The 27,982-nt window shown below is 43.4% G+C and overlaps 1 protein-coding gene across 3 annotated transcripts; it reads right to left on the bottom strand.

The window, feature by feature from the left end:
* Positions 1–866: 866 nt before the first annotated feature.
* Positions 867–27,719, bottom strand: STPG4 (sperm-tail PG-rich repeat containing 4). Of its 3 annotated transcripts, none has more exons than XM_083733816.1 (7): positions 27,479–27,719; positions 19,843–19,911; positions 17,641–17,901; positions 15,503–15,567; positions 14,300–14,348; positions 4,114–4,218; positions 867–1,717 (listed from the first exon to the last, which is right to left on the bottom strand). In XM_083733816.1, exons 1-7 carry the CDS (start codon positions 27,524–27,526, stop codon positions 1,601–1,603), a joined length of 714 nt encoding a protein of 237 aa, XP_083589942.1. In that variant the 5' UTR covers positions 27,527–27,719; the 3' UTR covers positions 867–1,600. The 3 variants fall into 3 exon arrangements, with proteins under 3 accessions (XP_083589942.1, XP_083589941.1, XP_083589943.1); XM_083733815.1 differs by lacking the exon at positions 27,479–27,719 and adding an exon at positions 24,618–24,734; XM_083733817.1 differs by lacking the exons at positions 4,114–4,218; positions 27,479–27,719 and adding an exon at positions 24,618–24,736.
* Between the last annotated feature and the right edge of the window lie 263 nt (positions 27,720–27,982).

The following is a 27,982-nucleotide window of genomic DNA, read 5'->3' on the forward strand; positions in this document are numbered from 1 at the left end:
GCATCTGTAATAAAGTGATGCTGTTTGCAAGCATAACATGCCACATTTTACTTATGCTGCCATGCTAAATTCACTTACAAGATAATATGTCCATAATTCCTGACCAAACCATTGGCCATGCTGGTTGGGGCAGATGGGTGATCTGGAAGGGCCCCCATCCCAGATCTAAAGCCACGTAGGTCTTAAACTAGTCACTGTGTACTGAGAATCTCTGTGAAAGCAGGACAAGTGTGATAAAAGCCTGCACTTTCGCTTTAATCCCTGTGTGCATAGTATGGCATTCTTTTCTTTTCTTTTAATTATAAGAATGCATTTTATAATTTAATTCTGTCTATTGTTTTTAAGTATGTCATTATCATGCTTTTAAATGAATATTTTACACCATTTTAGGTAAACCCCTTTAGATGTTTTTTTAAAACTAAGTAATATATAAACATTGATAAATAAAATAAGAAGCTCCATTAAACTCTGCAGGACTTCCCTTCTTCTGAATAAACTTAGGACTGCTTTGTAAGCCAGTCCTCCATCATAGCACACTCCCCCCCCCCCACACTTTCCAATATTCTGTTGACAAAAATTGTATGATTACTATAAGGCTCCTTCTGTCTGCAGAAAGGAATGAGATTCAGCAGTGGTTCCTATGGGGGAAGGGGGGTAGAATTTCCACCAGTTCTTCCCCACTGCATCTCCTGATGTCCACACGGTTCCAGCAATCCCACCCTCTACTCCCCCCCCCCATGGGACCTCAAGGATGAGGAGTACTGTAGAAATTGAAACCCTACTACGTGAGTGGAAGCTTGTTCTGCTAGCAGATGGATTCAATGGGTACACCACCCTCTGAAACCTTGCAAAGAGAACAGCACCAATTTCCAAAACCCATTTATTCCAGAGTGGCTCCACTGACTTCAGTACCATTACTGGGGGTAGGGATACTGCTGAGTGATAGACAATGCTCTGACTGACTGGAAATATGTGGGGTGGGGTGAGGACACAGAAATCTGTGGAATATAAAAAGATCAGCAACAGAGTCTTTTTTCCTTCTACCTCAGGGAAAGGCTGTGATGGCTGAGCCCCCTCAAATCGTTCAGCAATCTGTGTTCTTTTTTTCTTCTTCTTTCCACTGCGTCTAGCAGAGGCTGTCCTTGATCAATCGCTCCTTGTGTCTAGTTCGGGTTAAGCTCTACTGAATCCAGAGAGGAGTGCAGGAAAATTGGTGCCCTCGAGCCAGCAGAGGAACCTGGCTTCAGCCCAACCAGCAGCTCACAAGATCTCTGGGGTCAGGATTTATTCCCATCGCTCAGTTTCCTTGCTAACAGAAAGAAGCGTACCGAGTGGTGGAGGAACACGACTGAGCCACGTCAAACAGCAGGAACAATGAAGAATCTTAGGATGCGAGGAAAGGGCCAGGGAGGAAATGGAGCCAGGGAACCCAGTTCACAAAATCGCATAATGGTGTTGGCACTGTGGCCCACTGAAAGCCAAAGGAATAAAAGTGGGCAGATCAGTCCTGGTGAGGAATGGGATATGGATGAGGTAGAAGGAGGAGTGGTCTTTCAGAATCAGTGCCCCTGAATTTCATGTACTGCACCACTCTTGTTTTCTAAAGCTCTGGAGTATTGCTGAAGAAGATAGTGTGCTCCCTTCCCAGACTCTCAATGGTTCTTGGTTGCTTTGGAGACTGGTTTGTAGGCCAGTAACTCCCTGGGCCAGGCACTTTCTATACGGAAAGAGTAAGAAAAAAGGCAATTATTAGATTAAACTGAGGTAAAAGGTAAAGGTACCCCTGACCGTTAAGTCCAGTCACAGACGACTCTGGGGTTGTGCGCTCATCTCGCTTTACTGGCCGAGGGAGCCGGCGTTTGTCCACAGACATGTGGCCTTCATGACTAAGTGCACATCAGAGCAGTGTACAGAAACACTGTTTACCTTCCCACCGAAGCGGTACCTATTTATCTACTTGCACTTTGACCTGCTTTTGAGCTGCTAGGTTGGCAGGAGCAGGGACCGAGCAACAGGAGCTCACCCTGTCGCAGGGATTCGAACCGCCGACCTGCTGATCGGCAAGTCCTTTAAACTGAGGTAGGCTTGCATAAAGTAAAACACTGGAGCCAGCATGCACAAGATTGCCGCATCAGCGTGTTAACTAAGCAATAACATTTTTGGTTACCATTTTAAGCCTGTATTTTATTTTTAACCCATTGTCCGCTAACCTATTTTTAAATCCCATGTCTTCATGATATGTGTGCGCTCTCTCTGTGTGTGTGTTTCAATCTCTCTCTCTCTCTCTCCTCCCCTCCCTCTCTGAGCTAGTGATAAATACCTCACATCATGCTGAGAACAGGACTGGGAGGAGGAACCACGCTGAAATATTCCCTCCCACACTTGGAAAAAAATAGCTCAGTTTATTCTGAACCCAAGTAATCGCACGAGAGCACCAAGGGGTCCTCTTAAGCCTTCACCCACCCTCCTCCTTAGGAGGAGCAAATTCCCTCCTTCGTCTTTATCCTCTGCTCACCTGCTCACCCCCCATCCCTCCAAAACTATCTCCTTTCCCTCCCACACAACTGCTTACAAATGTGAGGCACACTGGGGAAATTGAATTTCCCAGGGCTCCTGGAATCAGGCTAAAGGTGGTAGCAACATGCCTGATGTTGGGGGGAAAGAAAGCAGAAGAAGAGTAGGAGGAGAGAAAGAGAAATACTTCCCACCCCTTCCTCCCAACACTGCTATCCCTGGAACAGCAAGAGAGGTAAGTGGACATGTGGAAATGAGTTCAGAAGCAAACAGGGTGAGAATATGACCTTCTTCTCTGGGTCAGGTGAAAATCTGAGGCAGAGAAAAACTTTTAGGAATGTAACACGTGCCTCATGGTTGAGCGAGAGCTTTATGAGTTCTCACATTTTAAATTTCTGAGCCGGGTAATTCAAAATGTGGTACAACAGATCTCCCTTCCTAATAGGCACAAGCAATGGTAAATTGACTCAAAACAAGTGTTGGGGCAGCTGAGACACCTGAATCCCCACCTATCCAATCCAGACACAGCTTTCATTTCTGCTCAGAGAATAGAGGTGGAATCTACACACATATAAAAACTGTTCTGAAAATGTTTTTTTTAAAAAAAGTATTTTAAAAATTACATTGAATTTTCCATAAGGCTCACCATCGCCATCTAGTGTCACATTGTATATTGCACTTAAAACACACTTAAAACGTTTTATTTGCAGCTATATAGCTGAAAAGTCTCAAGCTGTTTCTTCTGAACTTGGCAAAGACAAACGGTTAATACAAGGCGCCAAGCTCTAACTCTTTAGATGAGTGAGCATATTTTCAACTCACAAGCCAGAACTCAAGGTTTCGTTAAGCAAAGAGAAATGTAACACCTCATTTTATTCCAAAGTTGCATAGCAGGAAGTATATATTAATTAGCGATTTAGGTTTCTGACAACATGTCTGTGTTCTATCCTAATATGCTTTTTAAAAGCATAATTGTTTGTATATGACCTGTTCTGATTATTGGTTGGCAATATTATTTTTGTTTTGATAATGGAGTGCAAGCATAAACACAATTGGCGCACTAATTGTAATCAAGCTGAAACAAACAAACAAATTTCCTTCCAGTAGCACCTTAAAGACCAACTAAGTTAGTTCTTGGTATGAGCTTTCGTGTGCATGCACACGAAAGCTCATACCAAGAACTAACTTAGTTGGTCTTTAAGGTGCTACTGGAAGGAATTTTTTTTGTTTTGTTTTGACTATGGCAGACCAACACGGCTACCTATCTGTAACTGTAATCAAGCTGGAATATGAAAGAGGCAATAATGATTGGAAAATATAATGTACCCTGTTAAGGGAGGAGATAAAAAGGGCAAATTCATTATATTAAGGTGGGGTTTTCTTCATGGCAAATCCTCTGTTTATATCAAAGCAGGTCTGGTAAGTCATTATCATTTTAGAATATATATTTTTTCTATTCACTGTAATTTTGACAAGGCAAGCTATTAAAACAATCTGTGTTAAGATGTTGTGAGATTACATGCTGACTTCATTTTGTATTCTGAAGTTTGCATTTTATAACTGAATTAATTCTTGGTCAGTAAAGAAAATCATACTCACAGAATAGGATGGCAGCAACCGTGGTACTTTGGACAGGAAGCATGACCGAATAGGCGTAGGCAAGACTTCTTTTATGTTATATGTACCCGGGCCTGGGCCTTCTTTCTACAACATAATAATGCTTATGGTTTATTTCAGAGATGTTCACATATGCATAGACAGGATCATTAATACCATTAATTGGACCACAATACATCATACATCAAGGACCGCCTCTTCCTATATGAACTGACCTAAATCCCGAGATCAGCACCTGAGAACCTACTTCATGCACTTTCTCTGCCAGAGGTCTGGAAGATGGCAACAGGAGAACGGGCCTTTTCTGTGGAGTCTCCCCGTTTGTGGAATGCTCTCCCCAGGGAGACTTGCCTGGTGCCTTCACTGCATACCTTTAGGTGCCAGGAGAAAATATTCACCATCTCCCAGGCCTTTGGCTAATTAAACATTATATGGCCTAAGCACAACCAAATTTTCATATTCGAGCCCTGCTTGTGTAAATATTCATTTAAGCATTCCCATTGTTTCTGTGCTTAGACTAACCTTGTGAAGAATATAGAGAACACAAAGATTTGATGGACTATGAAAGAACTTAAGGAAAGGAAGTGACTGAAGAACAGATGTAAAGGTGAACTAGATAACTAAGAGACGTGTGGTGAATGTGGTTGAAGTCTTTTATAATATTTTAACTAGGGTTTATATATTGTAATGTTTGACGTATGAATTTGGTATTATTGATTCTGAAAAGTATTTTTCTCTTTTTTCTTTTCTTTTTTTCTTTCCTTTTCTTTTTCGTCTTTCTTCTTTTCTAGTCTGCATTTTGGAAAATACATAGATAAATGTGTTTTCAGTGTTATGTATTGATTTTTGTTTCTGTTTCTTTTTTATTTTCTTGTAATATTTAATAAAAACTAATAAAATTAATAAAATAAAAATAAACATTATATGGTCTTTAAAACTGGCCATGTTGTTTTTGTGCATTACAATGTTATGTATTTTTGTGCTTCTTTATTGTAAACTGCCCTGTTATTCTCCATTTGTTTATTATTATTATTATTATTATTATTATTATTATTATTATTATTATTTCAACTTATATACTGCCCTTTATCAAAAGATCCCAGGGCAGTGTACAGTGTACAACATTAAAAACACATCACAGAACATCAGTGATGAAACATAATAAAAATATAATAAAAAGCTTACTGACAGACAGCCTAATAATAAAGTCATCATAATAACTTCCACAGATTATTTAATAGCTACAGGCCTGGGTAAGGGGAATGTTTTTGCCTGGCACCTATAGACATAATGATGGCACCAGTGAGCCTCTCTGAGGAGAGTATTTCATAATTGGGAAGCCAACACAGAAAAGGTCCTCTCTTAAGGAATAGTATAGAAATTTTGATGATGATGATGGTGATGATATTGTCACATTTCAGTCTGGAAGCCAGGGGTCACCAACCATCTTGGACTGGGGGCCCATTTTGAATTTTGAGAGTATGCAGAGGGTGCCAGTTACAAAATGGCTACCATGGGGACCTGGCTTGGCACAAAATGGCTGCCATGGGGAGCATGACATAACATAAAATTAGAGAAAGTACCAGCATTGCTTCTGGAGTAAGCCCAAGGGAGACCCCACACAGAGCAATCCAGTTTTGAGGTTAATAACACCTGGTGAACATTTGCAATATTGGGCAAGCTGTCTTCCAAGGTCCACCATGAGTAATTGTCTCGTTGAGAATCCTTGCTAAGATCCTAGGAAAACCCCAGGGTTCACCTTCCGAACACAGTTTACGAGCCACATGGCACAGAACAAACTATTCCCGTCCTTTCATTGCGTTCTGAGAAAGCCAGAAATAACATTTCATTTTTTGCCACAGAAGATCTGAGCAACGCTGATGGATTCTGACAGGTTCACATGCCCCTGAAGTAATTACAGGATATCAGCCTCATCTTGGAAAGAGAAACAAGCAAACCTTTTAATATATGAACAACTGACACAGATCATGGGGCTGTCTCATTGCTTCACAACAAAACCCTTTACGCCCGTCCATCTATTTTCGATCCCTCACAGACACAAGTGGCACCAACGCATCAAGCAACACTTTCATATTACTGTTATAAAGCCAAGAAAAATAAAATCTATTTATGTTCAGTAGATAAGTTAACGCCTGCCTATTCCTCGCCTCTCGTGTTCATGTGTTAGCATCTGTCATGTTCCTTAGAGCATAAAAATGATGCTTTTTAACACATTTGAAATGGCAACCTCTCTTGTGTGTATTTGGTGTTTTGTTTTGTTCCCCTCCCCCCCCCATCCTTTCTTCTGTAGCAATTTATTTTGTCCAGAGGAGAGGTTTAAGGGCTTTGTACAGATGTCTGAAAATTTCACCTTGATGTAGGCATAGCGGGGGGGGGGGGGCTGCCCTTCCCCCAACAAGTAAATCAATAAAAATACTTAACTAACTGAGGTTCTCCCCTCCCCAACATCATCATCATCATCATCATTATTATTATTATTATTATTATCCCACCCATCTGGCTGGGCTTCCCCGGCCACTCTGGGCGGGCTTTCAACAAAATATTAAAATACAGTATAAAATACATGAAGCCTGCCCACCCCAAATAAATCCTGACTGCTCCCATGCACCTGGACACAACATAGTAGGGACATTTTAAATAAAACAACACCTGAGAAGAACAGCCACTTTTAAGGAAATGCTCTGTGACAGCCTGTAGACCAAACTTCCCCAGACTGATGCCCTCCAGCTTCATGGGAATACAATTCCCCTGAGGCCAAGCTAGCATGCACTACTTTAGAGTGTAGGATGAGAGTGTCCTACTTTACATGGGATTTTCGCTATTTGAAGGGTTGTCTGGCCCAAGTCCACTTTAAAAGCAAGGAAGGGAGAAGAGCGGCGTTGAAGTCGCCCATAAACAGTTAGAACCTAGACAGCAAGACAGGGCAAGTCAACAGGTCACTGGCTCTTAGTCTTCCCCACTGTGCTGGGATACCTTACCTCTCAGCCCTGAACTTGGCAAAAAATCTGCTAGGCCTGGAACCTAGCAAAATTTTTTGCTGCAGACACTAAAATTCCAATCCCTGGGTATTTTGCCAAGCAAAAATTTGCTTCATGGTTTTAACGGAAAGAAATCTTAATAAATGGAAAGCGGATGACCGCTTGGAAAAAGTTAAGTATGATGATGATGAAAGATGAGTCATTCCATAGCAACTGAAACGGGTAGGTGGACAGGCCTCCTTTTGGGACTGGACGAAGGTTTCTTCTTTCCGGTTTTGATACCTCAGTGCCTAGGACTTGCCCATCGTATGGTCGGCGGTTCGAATCCCCGTGGCGGGGTGAGCTCCCGTCGTTCGGTCCCAGCTCCTGCCCACCTAGCAGTTCGAAAGCAACCCTAAGTGCAAGTAGATAAATAGGGACCGCTTTATAGCGGGAAGGTAAACGGCATTTCCATGTGCTGTGCTGGTGCTGGCTCGCCAGAGCAGCTTCGTCACGCTGGCCACGTGACCCGGAAGTGTCTTCGGACAGCGCTGGCTCCCGGCCTCTTAAGTGAGATGAGCACGCAACCCCAGAGTCGGTCACGATTGGCCCGTACGGGCAGGGGTACCTTTACCTTTACCTTTTATTCTTTATATTAAAAACCATTAACAGTCTGGTCATAACCATGACTTGATCCTGGTTTCAGATCCTTGTTTAAGAACAGTAAATCAAGGGTTTCTATATTCTGACTAAACAGTAAACAAACAGTGGTTTGTGGCAAACCACAACTGGATTCCTTTAATGACCTCTCCACCTGAGTGGAGGCGGCAATGTGCAACCCTGACAGTTCATCATGCTCATAACAATTAAACTGTAGATTGTTGTTACATCTGAACTGACCCTTACATTGGGCAGTTTGGGCATAACATTACTGACTTAATAACAGAGATTTCCAAACTGTGGATCATGACACATTACTGTGTTGGCTGCAGTGTGTAGGTGTGTCATGCGAACGCTTTCTGCTCTCCTCCTGGGACTGGAAAGGGGTTAGTTCAACCTCTGGTTTGCTAGTAAAACTGAATTACTGTGCCGCGGAATGATGCATGTCTAAAAAGTGTGTCACCAATATGAAAAGTTTGGAAAGCTTGAACTAACAGCTAAATAAGTTGAGAGTGAGCACTGGGCTCCATACATTGCCTTCCCTCTGTGTGCAGCTTCAGCACTTAAATCCTCATCTCTTTAAACAAGGGGATGGGAAGCTGGGGTCTTTCAGACATAGTTGGCTTGTAGACAGTATGGCCAGTGGTCATTGATAATGGAAGCTGTGGTCCAGAAACATCTGAAGACCCCCAGATCTCCACCCCTACTTTAAGCCATAGTTTCCTGTTGCACCTGTAACAGGAAACTGTGACTGTCTGTTTACTTACCAGGGTAATAAACCAGGGTGAATGTTGCACATATGGCAACAATGCGCAATGAAGTGCATTGCACACATGTCCCTCAAAAGGCCCTTCAATGAGGTTCTCCTGTCCTTTCCTGTCCTGTCCCACCCCCACCCCCCAAATAACAGACAGTCCAGCCCATCACCTGCAAAGCACACATGTTTTGGGGATTGCTGCTGCAAATGTTAAGATGTCGGTTACAGCTCATTTGTTGCAAAATATTGGACAGCAGCTGTATCAATAACTCATTTAAGGAGCTGTTGTTTACACAAAATGTCTCTTCTATCACGGAAGGCCACCTGGCATCGGGACATTAATGAGATCCTCAAGGATTTTCAAATAAAAGGTTAACATCTATTTAAAAGCCAAAGCACAACCTCAAGAGAATTCAAGTTGCACACAATCCTTTGCTCTGCTTTCACAAAAGAAATGCTGATCAACCCTCGCAAGGATTTCCCCTTTCCCCAGGATCCTCCATTGTAGGACTTCAAAAGCGCTAATCTGATCAGGGGGACAGGAGAAGTGTGCTCTTTTAAGTCAAAATCCTACTCTGTGTTTGATCAAGGATTTGGCATGGCTGGCATCTGAAAATTAGCCACGGTATTTGGAAAGAGCAGAGGTTCTTTAAGCCCAAAGAAAAACATCAGAGCTGGGTCGCTTTATTTCTTCAAAAGAAAAAAAGACATGTAAGCATAACTTTCCGAAAGACAAGAGGGCGAAAATAGACATCGGATCAGTTCTGCGGATGGTGCTGTAGAGCTGATGAAAAAAAAATGCCAGGCTCATTTGGCAGGGAGAATCCTTGCCAACATCAACACACACACACAATGTCATGGGCTGGCTGGACGCAGAGGAATGGTGGGAGGCACCAGCTGGGGAACCCCCAAGGGATGAAGGCTCAGAGCCCGGGGATTGGTGGTGGGATGATGATGAGTGGCCAGAGGGAGAAGAGGGAGAAGATTGGGAGGAGGAGGTGTCGGAAGCTGAAGAGGCGACAGGGTTTAGTGAGCAGGAAGAGGCTGTGGCAGAGAGCAGTTCAGAATCAGAATCAGAGGCAGAAGCAGAGGCTGGAGAAGAGGAGGGCCAAGAGGCAGAGATAAGTCAGGCTAGTGAAGAAGCTGGGGTGTCTCCTCCTGCTGCTCCCCTCCCCCCATGATCTCCAAGGACCAGGAGAGCCCTTCAATTGTTACATTGCACACTGCTGGCCTGGATGGAGGAAAAGAGGGATGTGATCATGTGTAGAAACCAGCCTTCTGTATAAAGGTAAAAGTCACCTCTGTTGCTCCACCCACTTTTGCCTCTGGCCCTGCCCACCGCTGGCTCCTGGGAGGTCACCCAGAAGGAAACGCTTCCCTCAGGCTGAAAAAAATACCCCCCACAACTGCACTGAACAGGTTTCGCCATTTTTCAAAACTGTACGAGAGCCAGTGTGGTGTAGTGGTTAAGAGCGGCAGTCACATAATCTGGGGAACCGGGTTCGAGTCTCTGCTCCTCCACATGCAGCTGCTGGGTGACCTTGGGCCAGTCACACTTCTGTGAAGTCTCTCAGCCCCACTCACCTCACAGAGTGTTTGTTGTGGGGGAGGAAGGGAAAGGAGGTTGTTAGCCGCTTTGAGACTCCTGAAGGGGAGTGAAAGGCGGGATATCAAATCCAAACTCTTCTTCTTCTCTTCTTACCAATTACATTTCTACTTGGAAGAGCGCCTATACTGTGGTGCACCTGCAGCAGCACAACCAGACACCTTCATCTGCCCCAGTTGCAACAAAACATGTCTCTCCCGTGTCAGTCTCTACAGCCACAGCAGGCACTGCAAACTTCCAACAGTTTGACTTCACCCCCAAAGGCTCATTCCTCCATTGTTGCCCAAGACAGACAAATGCCAACTGTTAAGTTGTGGGTGAACGTATCAGATGACACAGCGATTCTTCAAACAGCTCTTGTTTATTCACAGGCCAGGACAGATCTGGACTGAAGGGTTCAGCCAGCCTGCTTATGTAGAGCTCCACTAGAATGCAACAGTAACCATTTTCTGTAACTATCCAATCACTGAACGTCACTTTCAATCCCTTATTTGCATATGTGGACCTGAGTGAAAACTATCTACAGTATCCGCCTGCTGGCCCAGGGTGAGAACTTCAGTACATAACACCAACAACCTTTCTGACCAACTTCTGCTCTCTGGGTGGGGGACGACAACCTATGGTCTGTTGAAAGCATCAGGCTATAAAGCAATTTGGCACGAGTGGCTGATGTGCTGGACGTGGACTTCAACAGAACCTGAAGCAGGTTTGTGACTACACTGCACTTAGCACACCCGCATTCTGTGCCAACCAAAACTGAATTTTGCAACTTCTGAGCAACATGCTGGGTGGACCAGGATTGGGGAATCTTTGCTGCATCTCCTCCTGGACAACCCTTCAAGGCCACATGCCAGCCACTGGGCAGGGCCTAAGGCAAAAGTGGGAGTAGAAATTCTGTACCATTGTGTGTTTCTACACTCACAGAGAGATATACCTTCATCTAGACAAGCAAGTGGCGATATCAGAGCTCATGGGCACATTCCAGCCAGGCAAAAACACTCATAGGTGGCGTGCAGCAGAGCCCGTGGGAGGTGTTGCCAGGGAAGAGGCAGTGTGCCTAGGGAGAGTCCTGAGGATCACTAGAGAGAATTAGACGGCCACATCTGGACCCTAGGGTTGAGGTTCCTCATTCCTGGTAAAGACGGTCAACACTAATATATCATATCAGCCTCCTTAAAAGTTTCACCTGTTACAAAGCAGGAAGCAAGTAAATCTGGACCTTCTTCTCCTTTTCACAGCCTGTCTGGATTGCTCGACATCAGGTCGACTGTTCTCCTTTTATACTGTACAGATTTGGTGGCTAATTTTTCCTCTCTGCTCCGCCTATGTAAGGCAGGCATGAATCACAGCCACAAACTGTCACCTCTGTTCACTAAATGCTTTAGGTGTTAAGAAGCTGTAACGCTCCCCCTGCCCCCTGGCTTCATAGCACAGTGTGTTCCACCAGCTGAAACATTTCCAAAGGAAAATAGGGACTAGTGATGATCAGATGATTGTTTCTGTACCAGAAGAAGAGGGACTCCTCTTTGGAAGACTGCGTAACCGGCTGTTCTGCACATCATGGGAGAAGAAATGGCTAAGGAGTTAACCCTACACAAATCCAGATGATCAGATGGCGCCTGGTGCCAAATTTATTGCTCTGCTTTCCTTTGGACCACATCAGCAAGGTCAAGAGTGGGCGGGTCTTGTTGTCTGGGCAGCCCAGGACCTCTATAAACACTGCCCAGGTGTCCTCAGCCCCAAAGAGTTGGAGTCTGTGTTTTAGAACATGGGTTCCAAAATTGTGGTCCATGAGCTAAGCACAATAACCAAATAACACATCTCTCTTTTCATGTCTTCGGTCATCCTTACAAAATGAAACAAAAAATATGTTGCAAATTCTTTAAAAAGCTAGCATTTTCCATAACCAGGCTTGTGTGAAGAAGGGCAAGTGTCTAAAGATACAATTAATTTGAATGTTCAGTTTACTTTTGATTTAATATTTGCACTCCACTTTTCCAACGGTACTTTTCCAAAGCGGTTTATACAATAATATCTGCCTCACAGATCATGACATAGACGTCCCCTTGGTGCAAATTCTACATTCGCATACAAGAATGTTTTGTGGGGGAGGCATGAAAAACGCGTCAACAATGTTCAAGGTCTTCTGGATAATTCTGCCGGTGTTCAAGTGACAGCTTTGAGGACATGACTGATTCATCTTTTGGGGAGTTTCATACGGTCGACGCTACCTTTTCAACGCTTTCAGGATCAAGCCATTTATCAAGATTATGATGGGGTGACTCATACGCTCTCCAGCTGATACACTTGCTTAATATTGATGACAAGATCTTGATACTTCCTCGCAGCCTCAGCTCCTGAATTCTGGGTTTTTATTAACCGAAGGCACAGATGCATCAATAATGACGTGTGCTTGTTCTTCCTGACTATATCTGGACAATCACAGTCAACACATCCATCAAATGGGAAAGGTGTGACCGTACATACCTTGCAAGTGGAATGCACAAGTTATTCTGAAGGCCAGAACTTCTCATAGGGATTCTCTTGTTCTTCCATCTCCAGCATTCTTCCAGCATTATTTCGAACTGCTAGGTTGGCAGGAGCTGGAACACAGCAACAGGAGCTCACCCGGTGGCAGGAATTCGAACTGCCGACCTTCTGATCAGCAAGCCCAAGAGGCTCAGTGGTTTAGACCACAGCGCCACCCACGTTATCAGTATGGTCTTGCCAAGCAGTGAGTAGAATCTCAATATTTCGCCTGGATTTTCAGACCAAAACAGGAAAGGGTAGTCCTCTTACCAAGTGGTTATGTGCTCAGCATGCAAAGTTACTACCACTTGGCAAACTTGCCCTTTGCAACAGATCCAGCATCCATTGTGCAAGGCTGCCTGCAAGTCCCATGGGAACATCTCTTTATGGGTGCAGAGTGATAACATGGGATCTGGCTCATTTGTGACTCAAAGGGCACCAGGAATGCATGCATGTGAATCATCATGACTCATGCCCCTAAGCTCACCACTCCCTTTCCCCCTTATGTCACACTTCATCCATGCAAGGCCCACAGTGAGATTCTGCACCCTGCCATCTTAGTGAAGAAAGCTGTTCCTGAAGCCATCAACAGATGTAAGCGGGCATCAAGTTGCCATGTTAGATAACACCGACACCCCTTCACACCTTATGCGATTGAAATACAATAATTAAACGTGTGGGGGTTTTTTCCAGTGCAGAAATTCTGCATTTCTAACCCTGTCTACTCAAAAGGAAGTTCTGTTAAATTTAATGGAACTTACTCCAAGGTAAGTGCGTACAGGATTTCAGCCTTAGGAATCATTTCAGAAAGTCTCCAGTGTATACCCTCCTCCCAAAAAGTATATTTTATAATATAAATAATAATAAATTGGCCACACTCCCTTTTACATTTCAGCCCACTTTGGCATGAAGTCTCCAGAGGGTTGACCCTGGCTCAATAAGGCTCAAGCCCCCAAAAAGTTTAGGTAAAGGTAAAGGGACCCCTGACCATTAGGTCCAGTCGTGGCCGACTCTGGGGTTGCAGCACTCATCTTGTTTTATTGGCCAAGGGAGCCAGCGTACAGCTTCCAGGTCATGTGGCCAGCATGACTAAGCTGCTTCTGGCGAACCAGAGCAGCGCACGGAAACGCCGTTTACCTTCCTGCCGGAGCAGTACCTATTTATCTACTTGCACTTTGATGTGATTTTGAACTGCTAGGTTGGCAGGAGCAGGGACCGAGCAACGGGAGCTCATCCCGTTGTGGGGATTCGAACCGCCAACCTTCTGATCAGCAAGTCCTAGGCTCTGTGGGTTAAACCCACGTCCCCTTGGAAAGCCATTAATTGTTGTCACTTTCCAAATGATGGCAGGTGGCACTATAAATTTAATCCAGTTTCGAGTCTGTTTAACCGTCACAGCTCCTAACCGAGGGAGGGTGAGAACTGCAGCTCTCTGAGGGAGGGTAGGGATTACTACTAGAATTCCCAGCACTCACAGCCAATCACAATTTCCAGGGAATATTCAGGTCCATGCTGAAATGCCTTGGCTTCCTTGCTTCATTAGCAGGTGTGAATCTTACATTTTAGCATCTATTTGTAAGTGTGCATTTCTTTTCTTCTTTGCATACCTAACAAGTCCTCAATCAGCAGAATACTTACTGGACCAAAAGTGTTAAGCCGTTGAACTGCAGATCGAAACATATAATTCCTGCATTTAGAGGGGGTGGGGAGAGAATATGTTTTAAGTTCTTTTGAGAAGTCCTCAACTTCAGAAACGTCCCCAGTCCCATTTTTCTTTTAGCTTAGAAATGTATCTGCTCAAAAGTCAGCATGCAACTTATCAGATATTATGCAAAGCTTAAAGAATGTGCAGGAAACACACCTATTTCAATTGTGTTGTTTTAATTGGATTTTTTAGGTTTTGTAATTTAGGTTTTAATTTAATTTAGGTTTTTTGCTTATTTAATTGTGCCTTTACACCCTCACCAAACTACAGTTCCCAGGATTTGCTGGGGTAGGGGTTGCTTTGAATGCATAGCATGTATGCAGCCTTGGTCATTTGGAGATTTTGTGTGTGTGTGTGTGTGTGTGTGTAGCAACTAACAAGCAAAGTAATACATTCAAATAAAAATAATGCACTAGTGACTGATTCTTTGCACAATAACATAAGTAGATCCTAGCAGACCAGTCCAGAGGTCGATCTAGTTCACGGGTAGGCAAACTAAGTCCCGGGGGCCGGATGCAGCCCAATCACCTTCTCAATCTGGCCCACAGATGGTCTGGGAATCAGTGTGTTTTTACATGAGTAGAATGTGTCCTTTTATTTAAAATGCATCTCTGGGTTATTTGTGGGGCATAGGAATTCGTTCATTTCCTCCCCCCAAAAAAATATAGTCCGGTCCCCCACAAGGTCTGAGGGACAGTGGACTGGCCCCCTGCTGAAAAGGTTTGCTGACCCCTGATCTAGTTCAGCATCCTGCTTTACAGTGGCCAATCAGATGCCCAGAAGCAGGACCCAAGCCCTCTTCCCTCCTTTGGTTTTCAGCAACTGGTCTTCAGAAGCATACAGCCCGCCCGCCCCAGCCATGCCCCATGCTCTCAGTGCAAATGGAGGTCAGCCCTCAAAGCGAGGCGCTTTCATGAAAACAAACCACCTTTTTAAATGAAGCCTGCTTATTGAAATCAGCAGGAGCCTATCTGGGTTGGTGGCACGAATCGCCCTTTGTCCTCAGCCATGGGATTTGCCGCCGCTTGGAAATGAGGCAAAATGAAGGCTTTAAAATAAAGCAGGCAAAAATAATCTGTACAGGGTGGGGCAGGAGCGGGAGGCAGAAACGAGATTAGCAAAGACTGTGTACTCACTTGGTTGGAAAAGTGGGCACAGGAGGAGGGAAAAGATCGTACTGCCCGGGGTCCGTGTTTATATCCTGCGGGGAATCAAGTGTGCAAAATACAAATGTCAGTAACCCAAGTTTTATTTTATTATATACTATTTAAAATACTTGTTCCCCCAATTCCTCATCACAAAGATTCAGGAGGCAGCTAACAAATCTAACAGGGTAAGCTTTCTCTACGGATTATAAAATAGTAGCGAATAAAGTTTCGGCAGCTCACAAGTCAATGTTCAAATTATAACATTATCTTTGTACTGAAAGCTGAGAAGAGCGTTGCCTTCAGATGATTTCTGAGAGAAGGTGCCACAATCCAGAAGGCCCTGCTTCTTCTCTCTTCACAGAGCTTGATTATTGGGCAGGTTCATGTGGTGGGGTCATGTGTTCTGCTTGCAGGGGCGCCAACTTTCTCCCCACATGACTTCACACGCACGTGTGACATCACACACAATGATGTCATGCACCTTTCTGCGCACACAAATGCTCACCCGGCGGTGGCAGGCTGCGGGGGATGGCAGCCCTCTAAATATTGAGGGAGGGGACTTAGCCCCCTACACACAAATACTGAGCGTCCCTGTCTGCTTGATAGGCCTTCACACAGAAGACTGTCTATTAGAAAACAGACCTCTCTTTGAGGAAGGCTTCTATCTGAAGCACTGTCCAGTCCCAGCCCAATTTACATACATGCATACATACATACATGCATGCATACATACTTTTTTTATTTATACCCTGCCCTTCCCGGTTCAGAAAACCAGGCTCAGGGCGGCTAACAACAAATTTAAAACACTTAATTGATGCAACAAAAAAACACCATAAAATACAGTATAAAACTTGAATAACAATAAATTCAGAATTCAAAAATCAATTTAGGGGGGAAATCCATCCAATAAACATTAGATGATCACCAGGGCTAGCTGGCTAAATTAGTCCTATTTGGGCCAGCGAGGAGACCAGGGTAGAATTACCATATTGTTCACTCTATAAAACGCACCCGACCATAAGTTCTAGAGGAGAACAAGAAAAAAAATGTTCCCTCCCTCTCTGTGCAGCACCTCTCCAGCAAAGGGGCAGGAGAAACGGAAGGGGCTCTGCACAGAGAGGGAAAGCTGTGCAGCAGCTCTCCAGCGAAGCGAAGCCAGGAAAGCAAGAGTGACCGGTCCCTCTTGCTGTTCTGGCTTCTGGGATAGCTGTGCAGCCTGCATTCGCTCCATAAGACGCACACACATTTCCCCTTACTTTTTAGGAGGGGGAAAGTGCATCTTATAGAGCGAAAAATATGGTAGCTGTGGGATCTCAGAGTGGGTAACCTTCATAAAAAGGGGAGGGAGAGGGAAGGAAGGGGAATAAAAGATCAGGCTAAGTTCAAATTGAAAGCCAGGCAGAATAGCTCTGTCTTACAGGCCCTGCGGAAGGAAGTTAAATCCTGCAGGGCCCTGGTCTCCTGGGAGAGAGCATTCCACCAGGTCAGAGCCATCACTGAGAAGGCCCTGGCCTTGGTGGAGGATAACCCGGGACCTCTAAACTGTGATTATTCATGGACCTTAAGGTCCTTTGCGGGGCATACCAGGAGACCCCCCCCCAAAAAAAAGAGAGCGAGAGAAGTTCTGAAGCTGTCCATCAACAGCATTCAGATAACAGACTGAGCAGGCACCCAGGGGAATTGGCTGCGGTGATGAAATGCAGCATATTTCTATAGCGACATTATCTAAATTTGCAAAGCTAGACTTTAAAGCTGAGTAATAATAATACAGTGGAACCTCAGTTTTTGAACTTAATCTGTTCCGGAAGACCGTTCGACTTCCGAAACGTTCGAAAACTAAGAAGCAATGGGCAGATGGCAAAATCCATTGAGGAAAAAAGTAAAACACGCAGTGGAAGCCGTTTGACTTATGATGTGCATTCGAAAATGGAAGCAATTACTTGTGGGTTTTTGGTGTTCAGCTTCTGAAACATTCGGCTTCCAAGACGCTCAAAAACTGAGATTCCACTGTAATTATAATTATTATACCCCACCCATCTGGCTGGGTTTCCCCTCTCCTTAGTTATTAAAATGAATGCCTCCCCCAATATTTTTTAAAATGAATGGGCCCATTTCTTTACTTTTACCTTATCTCTATAGGAGGCAGTCGTGGGCGTCTCCCTCGAGATGCTCCTGAAGGAATATGTCGCGTGCCTTTTCTCAGCCAGCTCCACAAACGAAGGAGGGACGTATTTGAAGCTGCTTGGTAGGGTCATGTCAGTCATCTGCTGGAAGATGGAGATCCTCTTCCGGCCTTCCCCTTTAAAATTGTACGTCCGCTTCACTGGGTTCAGCTGAGCATCCTCGAGAAAATCCCGGACTGGGTAGCAGCCTGGTATTGGGGTGGGCTGAAGGAAAGAAACTTGAAATCTGACCACAGCTAGCAATTAACTTGAGGATTTTGGGATTTGTTGTACAGTGGTACCTCGCAAGACAAATGCCTCGTAAGACGAAAAACTCGCAAGACGAAAGAGTTTTTCGTTTTTTGAGTTGTTTCGCAAGACGAATTTCTCTAGGGCTTCCTTCACAAGACGAAAACGTCTTGCAAGTTTGTTTCCTTTTTCTTAAAACCGTTAATACCCAGGGTGCATTGCTTGAAGAGGTGCTTCGCAAGACGAAAAATTCGCAAGACGAAAAAACTCGCAGAACGAATTACTTTTGTCTTGCGAGGTACCACTGTACTTATTTGCTCTCGGTTGTAGGTTTTATCCTCCCTTTCCTCTAAGAAGCTCAATGCAGCATACAAGGAACAGCATTCAAGTGTACATTCCTCTCCCCTCCTTTAAATGGTGTTCTTTAAAGCATAAACACATACTCTCCTTGTGGTTAAATAGCAGTTTTGTTTTATTTTGCTATTAGCCGTTAAAAGATGCCAGCCAAAAACCTTTAGGGGAGTTCCAGTGTTAGAGTAAACGCATTAAAATCAGTTGGCTTCGGTTACAGTAATGTTTTGTCTGCATCTCTATTTTAATACCACACTGTCTGAACCAGGCAAGGCCAGGCTTTTTGCTGCCTGAGGTAAAAGACAAGATGGCCTCCGCTCCTTTTCCATGTGCAGAAGCCAACTGGGATGGCAGTTGACTCTTACCACAGCACTGATGAAGGGACAGCATTTTCCACTTGTTGGCAGGGCAAGGGGAGGACAGTTAATGTAGCATACACAGCTCTTCCTCCAACAGAGGGGAATGACCTGGGAACTGTAGTTTTGTCAAGGGTGCTGGGAATTGTAGTTCTGCAAGGTGCAAACGACAGTTCCCAGGATTCTTCGGAGGAAGCAATGTGCTTTAAATGTGTGGTGAGGATGTGAGAGTGTATTGCATACAGTGTTATTCCTCCTCCAGGTTGAAACTGATAAAAGGGGAAATTTCAAAAATGAGGATGAGGGGAAGTAAAATCTCTCTCTTCCTCTCTTTATTCCCACCTTTCCTACACCTTCCACTCTGGCTGGATTTAAAAAGTGGTGGTTTGCTCCATCATGGACTCCCCACCCCTCACCCTTCATAAAATAAGGGCTCTGGTTGTACTTTGTAGTGTAAAAAGCTGTCTATTTGATAAAATGTATTTACTGCTTGATGGAGGTTTTTTTATTTAAAAAAAACATTCGAAGCAGTTTACAAAACAAATCTCATTACTGATTAAAAAAACATTCAACTATTCAAAATATTTAAAAAATAATTTAAATCCACGAAAAACTAAAAAAACAAATTAAGATGCATGCCAACATTCTACATGTCTGAATAGACTTGCCTAAACAAAAATGCTTCTTTTTTTTACAGGCGCTCAAAAGAAGGCAACCTGTCTAATATCAATAGGCAGGGAGTTCTGAAGCTTAGGTGCCGCCACGCTAAAAGATCAATTTATCAGAAATGCAGAGCAAGTATTATGCAGCCCCTGGAAGAGTGGCAGTTCCACACTGAAGTGGTCGAAGGGGTAAAAAAACAAGGTTGAAATTTGCTTCCAAAGTATACAAGATAATGATGCATCCATATGAACCAAGTCAATTTGTGTGAAATACTCCTAGAGGGGGTGTACTTTATATTAGCATTGTTCCCATGTGCGTAACGCAAAGGATGGAGTGCCCTTTTCCACATCAGATTTCCACATCAGAAGGCTCACGGTAAATGAATACATTCCAGAATTCTGCTCCGATTAAGAACTGGGGCTTGCAATTTCTGGAAAAATGCAAAGCGCCTTCTAGAATTCTGCACAATCATCTCAGGTCATGCAGTGTCTCAGTTTCCACCTTGGTGACACACAGCTAAGCACAATCAAATGAACATTATACATACCCTCAGGGATTCCCTCCACCATGCATCTCTTCCAAAATCAACTTCTTTATCTTTGTCTTTGTCACCAACCTTCAAAGAAATCCAGATTTTATGTGCAACTTTTTACATTTGTCCATTGCTCATAGATGTACATATTGTATACATGTTGCCTACATACAAACACAGACAAAACCCTAAATCTTCATATATGCTACAAAGCACAAAAATAAAATACATACATCCTGATCCAAGGGGTCCCAACCATGTGCATAGATAGCGCTGCTTTCCAAATAAGGACCATCAATGGAAGGGAGAGAAACCAAAGCGAGCGGGACCCAGAATTATGCCACTAGTGGAGACATGGGCTGTATGTGCATGCATGTCTCTCATGGTGTGGATAAGCTGTACGGCATGTGTGACTTTCATGGATGTGTAAAAAAAGCTTTAAAAAATTGGATACCAATACGCACATTGGTACAGAAGATTTTGAAGGTTAATATTCAACTGGAGCCAGAAGTCTTCCTGCTGGGACTAATTCATATAAAAACAGAAAATGATTGTGGAATATTATTTCAATATATGAACACAGCGGCAAGATTGCCATATCCACAAAGATGGAAGGACTCACTATTATCTACTATGGAGTGTGCTTTTTTTGGGGGGGGTACGCAGGGGTACGCATACCCCTAAACATTTTGTAAAGCTAAGTTTGGCCTCATTGAGGGGCAGTGTTTCGATATGAGTAGGAAAATGAGAGCACCCCTAAACATTTTTTTTATATAAAAAAGGCACTGAGTATGGAAGAATGGTTATTGAAATTAATGGATTTGGCTGAGATGGAGAAGTTGACGTGTTTAAGTAGAGAAAAACCATGGTTGACATTTATTAATGATTGGAAACCCCTTATGGATCTTTTGCACAGAAAGGGAAACAAACTTGTGATATCTGGGTTTGAAGACTGAAAAAAGGTTGGTTTATGGAAAGTAGAAGAGTTGGTAACTATTCTGGAACAAGGGTGTTGCTTAAGTCTATAAAGCTGATGGAATGAAGAATCGGAAGTATTTTCTTTTTCTTATATTTTCTTCTCTTTCCTTTACTTTCTCTCTTTTAGTTTTTATGCTAAAAATGCTTGGTGTTTGATGCTGAAGTTTATTGTGTATTGCTTTTCCTTTGTTTTTGTTTTTCTCCAAGCCTTACTAAAAAAAATAAAATCATTTTTTAAAATAGAAGATGAGACTTTCACATTAAGAGAAGCAAGGTCACACACCTAGGAAGGGGTCTCAGAAGAGCTGTTAGTTCAGGTATGCATGTGAGATGCATGAAAAGAAAGTAGAGTGCATGCCTTGCATGTAGAGGATCGCAGGTTAAGTTCCTGCCATAACCAGGTAGGACCGGGAGAGACTAGGACTAGGATACTGCCTAATACAGACTTGGCCCATCTACCTGAATATTGCCTACATGGATTTGCTAGAGCATCTCCAGGGTTTCAGGTTTGGTTCCCTCCTAGTCCTCCCTGGAGATGCCAGGGACAGAACCTGGGAGGTTCTGCACGCAACACAGGGTCCTTTCCCACTGAGCTACTCTACCTGAAACCCATGTAGATGAACCTTCTCCAATGTGGAGCCCCCTCCAGATGCTTAGGACAGGGGTCAGCAAACTTTTTCAGCAGGGGGCCAGTCCACTGTCCCTCAGACCATGTGGTGGGCCGGAATATATTTGGGGGGGTTAACGGATTCCTATGCCCCACAAATAACCCAGAGATGCGTTTTAAATAAAAGGACACATTCTACTCATGTAAAAACACGTTGATTCCTGGACCATCCACAAGAAGGCGATTGGGCCGGATCTGGCTCCTGGGCCTTAGCTTGCCTACCCATGGCTTAGGACTACAATTCCCATCATTCCCAGTCAACAAGGACTGCGTTGACCATGGGTAGGCAAATTAAGGCTGGGGGGCCAGATCCGGCCCAATCGCCGTCTCAATCCGGCCCGCAGATGGTCTGGGAATCAGCATGTTTTTAAATGAGTAGAATGTGTGCTTTTATTTAAAATGCATCTCTGGGTTGTGGGGCCTGGGTGGAGAATAGGAATTCGTTCATCCACCCCCCTCAATATATAGTCCAGCCCCCCACAAGGTCTGAGGGACAGTGGACCGGCCCCCTGCAGAAAACTTTTGCTGACCCCTGGCCATAGCTGTCAACTTTTCCCCTTTCTTGCGAGGAATCCTATTCGGAATAAGGGAATTTCCCTTTGACAGCTATGCCCCTGGCATTGATGTTCACAGGACACTGGGCCATTCAGTTGTGGCTCATCTCTTAGAGAAATGGGGCCTTGCCCCACAAACCCCAACCTGTCCTTAGCCAGCTGCCCACCAGCTTCCCATCTTAGGGTACATAACAGTCGCTTTCCTCCTCCCGAGTCTCAGCATGGGCGTTTGGGAACGAACTAGAGATTAGTTGGCTCTGCCTGACATTGACAGGAGGTCAAACCTCTCTGCCTTCTTGTCCTGCCCGTCCCAATGGCCACTCGCCATCCTTGGGAGCACTGAGGAAATGAAGAATGCACCCCCTTTCAAAATTGGGAGGCGAAAACAGTGCACTCCACATGTGTCAAACACCCCTGATTTGTAGGCTCTAATCCAGCCTGTTCATTAAAAAATAAATGAAAAAATACAACCATAGGGCAAAGGGCAAATTGGCGAGGACATGAGCCTCTTCTGGGACCTCCCTCTCTTGACAGGCTTCTCTGATTCAGTTACAACTTTTTGAGGGCTTCTGTATGTTTGTGTGTGCGGAAGCTAACTGATTTTAATTCTTTTTACACAGGATTATTGGTTAGTGGAACGAGAGCTATACAGAAGTGAGAATTGAGTGGGTGCCGCAATGTGGTGAGTGTAAGGACAGTGTGATTGTTGTGTGGTTTATACTGGTTTATAGTGTGTTTATGTTGGGTTATAGCCAATGTTCTGCTGACACAGTGAGACTTCTTGCCCTGTATAGGATGGGTAGTAAAATCTGTTGAAAATGCAAAGAAAAGGACGGTGATTTTTACCACATGTGGTGGACATGTGATAAAATGAAGGAAAAAAATGGAAACTGATCTATAATGAATTTAAAAAGATGCTTAAATATACTTTCCCAAAAGAGCCTGAAGCTTTTTTGCTAGGTTTGATAGGGGAGGATATTAAGAAGGTGGACCAAAGATTATTCATGTATGCTACAACTGCCGCCAGAATCCTGATAGCCCAAAAATGGAAAACACAGGAATTACCAGCTGTGAAGGAGTGGCAGATGAAGATGGTCAAATATGCGGAATTAGCAAAACTGACCCGTAGGATCTGTAATCAGGAGGAAACAGAGTACCAAAAAGAATGGAGTAAATTCATGGACTATATAAGTGAGAACTGTAGAAATCTGAAGACGTTAGCAGGACTGAAATAAATCTTATTAGTAAGGAACTGTGGATTAGAGATTGAAATAAGAAAACCTGCGGAAGGGAGGGAGGGAAGCCAGTTGCTCTACGGAGCGTTAAGAAAGATGTAAAAAGATATGAAATATTTGTGTATTTTGTTTGTGTATTTGAAATGAAAACTTAATAAAAACATTTTAAAAAAAATGAGACTTCTTGCCCTGCATGAGGCAAAATGGGAAGCTAAAAACAGATCTGTGAGATCTCGCCTGAAATAGATGGCCGGGCAGGTGGGGTGCTGCACCGGGGGCTTCTGCCACCTGAGGCAGCAGCCTCATCCTGCCCAATGGCTGCACCGGCCCTGGTTGGGGAACAGGAAGAGGATGTGGCCCAAAACCTTTGTGTTGTGTGAATGTGTTTGTGAATGATTCTGATTAGTGTATTATATGTGGGGGTTTTGTAGAGGTTTTCTAGCTCTATACTGCCATTCTGTCACATGCTCATCTTGAATTTTGATGCTTTTTGTTGCTTTGCACATGACTTGCTTTTGCAGTTCTTATTGATTTTGCTTACATCCGTTGTTTCAAAATATTTGCTGTTGCTTAATTATGCGGTTTTAAATGTAGGATTATAATTTCTCCTTCCTTGGAGGTATTATAGATGCTGAATAGCCATCTATCATGGATGCTTTAGTTGCGGTTCTTGCATTGCAGAGTTGGACTAGAGGACCCATGGGTCATACAACTCTATGATTTTATGATTATTAAAAGCCAGGCTTTGGGGGAAGGACAAGGTCTCTGTGGCATAATGGGTCATGTGTTTGGATGTTAACTAGAAGGTTGGTGGTTCAAGGCTGCCCAGGGGTGATTGTGGGCAGGATTGTAGAGGGCTGGACTAAATGGTCCACAGGTTTCCTTCCGACTCTACAATTCTAAGTGCATTGTGATATTTTATTTCTGCTGCTCCAGGCTCTCTTATTTGTGATTTGTAATTAATTTTATTACCGTATTTTTCGCTCTATAAGACGCACCAGACCATAAGACGCACCTAGTTTTTGGAGGAGGAAAACAAGAAAAGAAATATTCTGAACCTCAGAAGCCAGAACAAGAGGGATCGCTGCGCAGTGAAAGCAGCAATCCCTCTTGCTGTTCTGGCTTCTGAGATAGCTGCGCAGCCTGCATTCGCTCCATAAGACGCACACACATTTCCCCTTACTTTTTAGGAGGGAAAAAGTGAGTCTTATAGAGCAAGAAATATGGTATATTTGATTTTAATTCTTGGGGTTATTGTGTGGCACGTAGAGACCATTGAATGAGGATAGGGTACAAATACTTTGAATAAAAGAACAAACAAATAAATAAATCCAAAGATGAGTGTATAGGATTTACCCCAAACTGTCCGCTCAGTCTACTTGCGCCCCTACTGCGAGGTAGGATTTCCATCTTCTTTTGGACATAAACTGAATACTGCTGTTGGTTTGCACCAGAGCTATAAAGGTATCTGTGACATCACAATTCAAGGGCTTTGTATTAGAGTGTTCCCACGCAAGAGGAGAAACAGGAAGAGATAAAGCCTGGAAAGAGAAAGTGGCTCAAAACAGAGAACTAAGAAAATATCGAAGAGAGTTAAAAAGCAGTAACAATTAGACTTTAAAGAAGAATGGGAACCTTTTACAAAGTACTTAAAGAAACAACAAAATGAACTGGACTCCTTGGCAGGTTTTGAACAGTCACAAACATTTTCTTGGTAATATATAGATAGATAAATTAAGGATCTTTACAATTTTATAATATGCAGAGAATAACATGTGCTGAAAAACCAGAGAGAGGAGCTGAGGGAAGTCTGGGAGTGTTTCTTTTTGGGGGAGGGAAAAATGGGGGGGATGAGGATGATGTGTTTTTGATAAATTGTTATGTTGAAATCCTAATAAAAAATATTCAAAAAAGAAAAGCAGTAAGAATTAATTGCCAAAAAATATTTTTGGGGGGAAAGAGAGGAATTGCTACATATTTACATTTATTTAAGATAATTTATAGACTGATTGTAAACAGAGCCTCTAAGCAGTTTACAAAGGACAAAGCAGACATGAAATTTGTCAATAAAAGACAAAGCTAAAAACAGATTATTTAAAGTAACAGTTAAGCTAAAAACAGATTAAAACGTCTACATGCCTGAACAAAAAAACGCTTTTAGCAGCCCCCACACAGAGTGCATGACAGCAATCCAATTTTGAAGTCCCTCGTGATCCCAGCGTTATCCTGATTTTAACCTTCTGGTGAACAGGCTGTGCAGGTTTTTGCTTTGTTTGACTAAAAGCGACAGTGGCTGCACAAAAATGATGTGTGCAAACAAGACATTTCAAAGAGCCATTTCAAAATCCAGTGCCAACTCCTATAAAAAAAACTATTGTCATTTTCAATTGTTTACTGAGTAGACCCATTGAAATCAGCAGACCTAAATTAATTTCAACAGGCCTAATCTGAGTAAAAGTAACCTGAATTAATTCCTGCATTGCAGTGGGTTGGACTACGTGACTTTTGGGGTCCCTTCTAACTCCTGATTCTATGAATACAAGCCAATCTTCCTCCAGCAAAAAAAAAAAAAAGCTGCTTATCTATATTTTGAATAAAAGGATGGCAATAAAGGATAGTGTCCCAGTGAATATACCAATGTCAAGATTTGAAGGTGGAGTACCAGGCGAACAAATTAATGAGAATGAACTTGTGTTTCTTGAACTCTAAAGAATATGGCAAACTGCTTATAAACTGAATCTGAAAAGCTGTTTACAATATGGCATGGTAGTTTACTGTTAAAATGCAAAATAATAATTAAAATCTAATTGATCATATCCACCAACTGCTCTGAGTGCTTCAATTAGCTCTTTGGATCCCAGACCATTGTTGCAAGTTGGTTTCCCAGCCACCGAGATCAGTTGCTCTCTTGCTTTGGGTGTGCCTCTTTTTGTTTGCTTGTGGGAGTGGAGGAACATGGAAGTAGCCTTATATTGAGTAAGAACACTGGGTCCATCTAGCTAAATGTTTTCTGCAATGACCAGCAAGATTAGACAAGGGACATTCCCAGACCTTCCTGGGGAATGAACCTGGGACCTTGTGCTTGTAAAAAGCAGATGAGCCTAAATGCTCCTTTTAGAATTTGGTACATTGGAAGGCTTTTGTCGTTTGCACGAGCGCACACACACACCGCCAATAATCTCCCTGTGATGCAGCTGTTCTCTTCAGCATAAATGAACCGTATGAAAATTAAAGTGCATTTCCAGGGAAATCAGGGCATTTCCATCTCCAGGGGATTCCAAGGGTTTATTCTAATGATCTCTCAAAGCATGAGCAAGTACATTTCATCCTTTGAAGGGCTGCCATGCCCCATGAAAATGCAACCAGATGACCAGTCCACACGCAGCATGGTTACAGGATGACTCATATGCAGTTGCCATGACTACTGCATGCTACAGGTCCTACAGACCCTTGCCTCTCTGTGTTCTCAGAACATCAAAGGTTGCTACCTCAGTTCCCATCAGTTTTACCAGAACTGTGTGAAAAGATCTGAAATGCCTTTGTGTAATAGGCGGAACACACTTAAAATGGGAACTCTGGATGATCATTGCACAAAACCAACAGAATGTGGGAAGATTCTCGCTTCAGGTCTTCTCAACATGCAACAGTGGGGTGATGGAATCATGTGTGACCTCTTTTACACTGAGCCAAGCACCTGAACTGGGCTTGCATGCTGTAAAAAGATCTAATAAATGCTAAGAAACTACAGACTCCCAACAGAAACTCTAGGGACCTGACAACAAATGCAAAGCAAACTGAGGATTTCCCATTCTAAATTTGGCTGGATAACCTTGAAGTGTATAAGCGCTGATTGATACTTCCCCACCAAGGCAAATATTACCAATATTTTAAGGTGAGGAATCCGTTTGTTGCTATGACCAATATCCTTTTACCCCATTCCAAGGGCTTTTGTAATACAAAGATGACCCCACACGTCCACTTTCCCATGGAGGCAGGGCTTGAGGTCTCTCTTCAGAATGCAGAATTCCTATTGCTTCATGGTGGGGGACAGGGGGTGAGAGAAGACATAAAATCTCTTAATCTCCCTCCCTCAAGCACCAAATTTCAGCTGCCAGAGAAATTTCCTAGTTATGACGCATATGACTGAGGCCCACACTGCGATCAGTCACCATAGAACATTGTCAAAGGCTTAATGGAAACCAAAAGGGGTAACAAACCGTGTCTTCAGACGCTTGCGCAAAATTACTGCGACGGCCACCAAGCATTTTGACTTTTAGGCTTCGTTATGGTTGGTAGTGAGTGGAACTTCTGTACATCATGGAAAACTGCCTTGTAAAGATGTGGCCACGCTTTGCCTCACTGACCATCCCCAGATGCTATCCCACACCTGTATCAAAATGAGAGGACTCATAATGAGTCACTACAGAGGCAAGGGCCAGAGCTTTCCTATGTACCTCTCCTTGCACTCACTAGCAGTTATAATGAAGTGTCACTATGGACATTATGATACAATGTACATACTCTCAATCATGAGGGAGCTTTTGATTTTGAAACATATGCAATCTGTCCATCCAGGAATGGAGGGAAAAACCCTTGTTTTTTGGCTTGCACCCATTTACTAGTGGAATGAGGAAGATTTAACTAAAAATATTTTAGACCACTTTAGCATTCAAGCTTCAGGGTAGCTTTACCAAATTCGGACTGTACAAATGAAACACACA

Source organism: Podarcis gaigeae (genome assembly GCF_964106915.1).
Source record: "Podarcis gaigeae genome assembly, chromosome: 3".
In the NCBI taxonomy this organism is placed as follows: Eukaryota; Metazoa; Chordata; class Lepidosauria; order Squamata; family Lacertidae; genus Podarcis; species Podarcis gaigeae.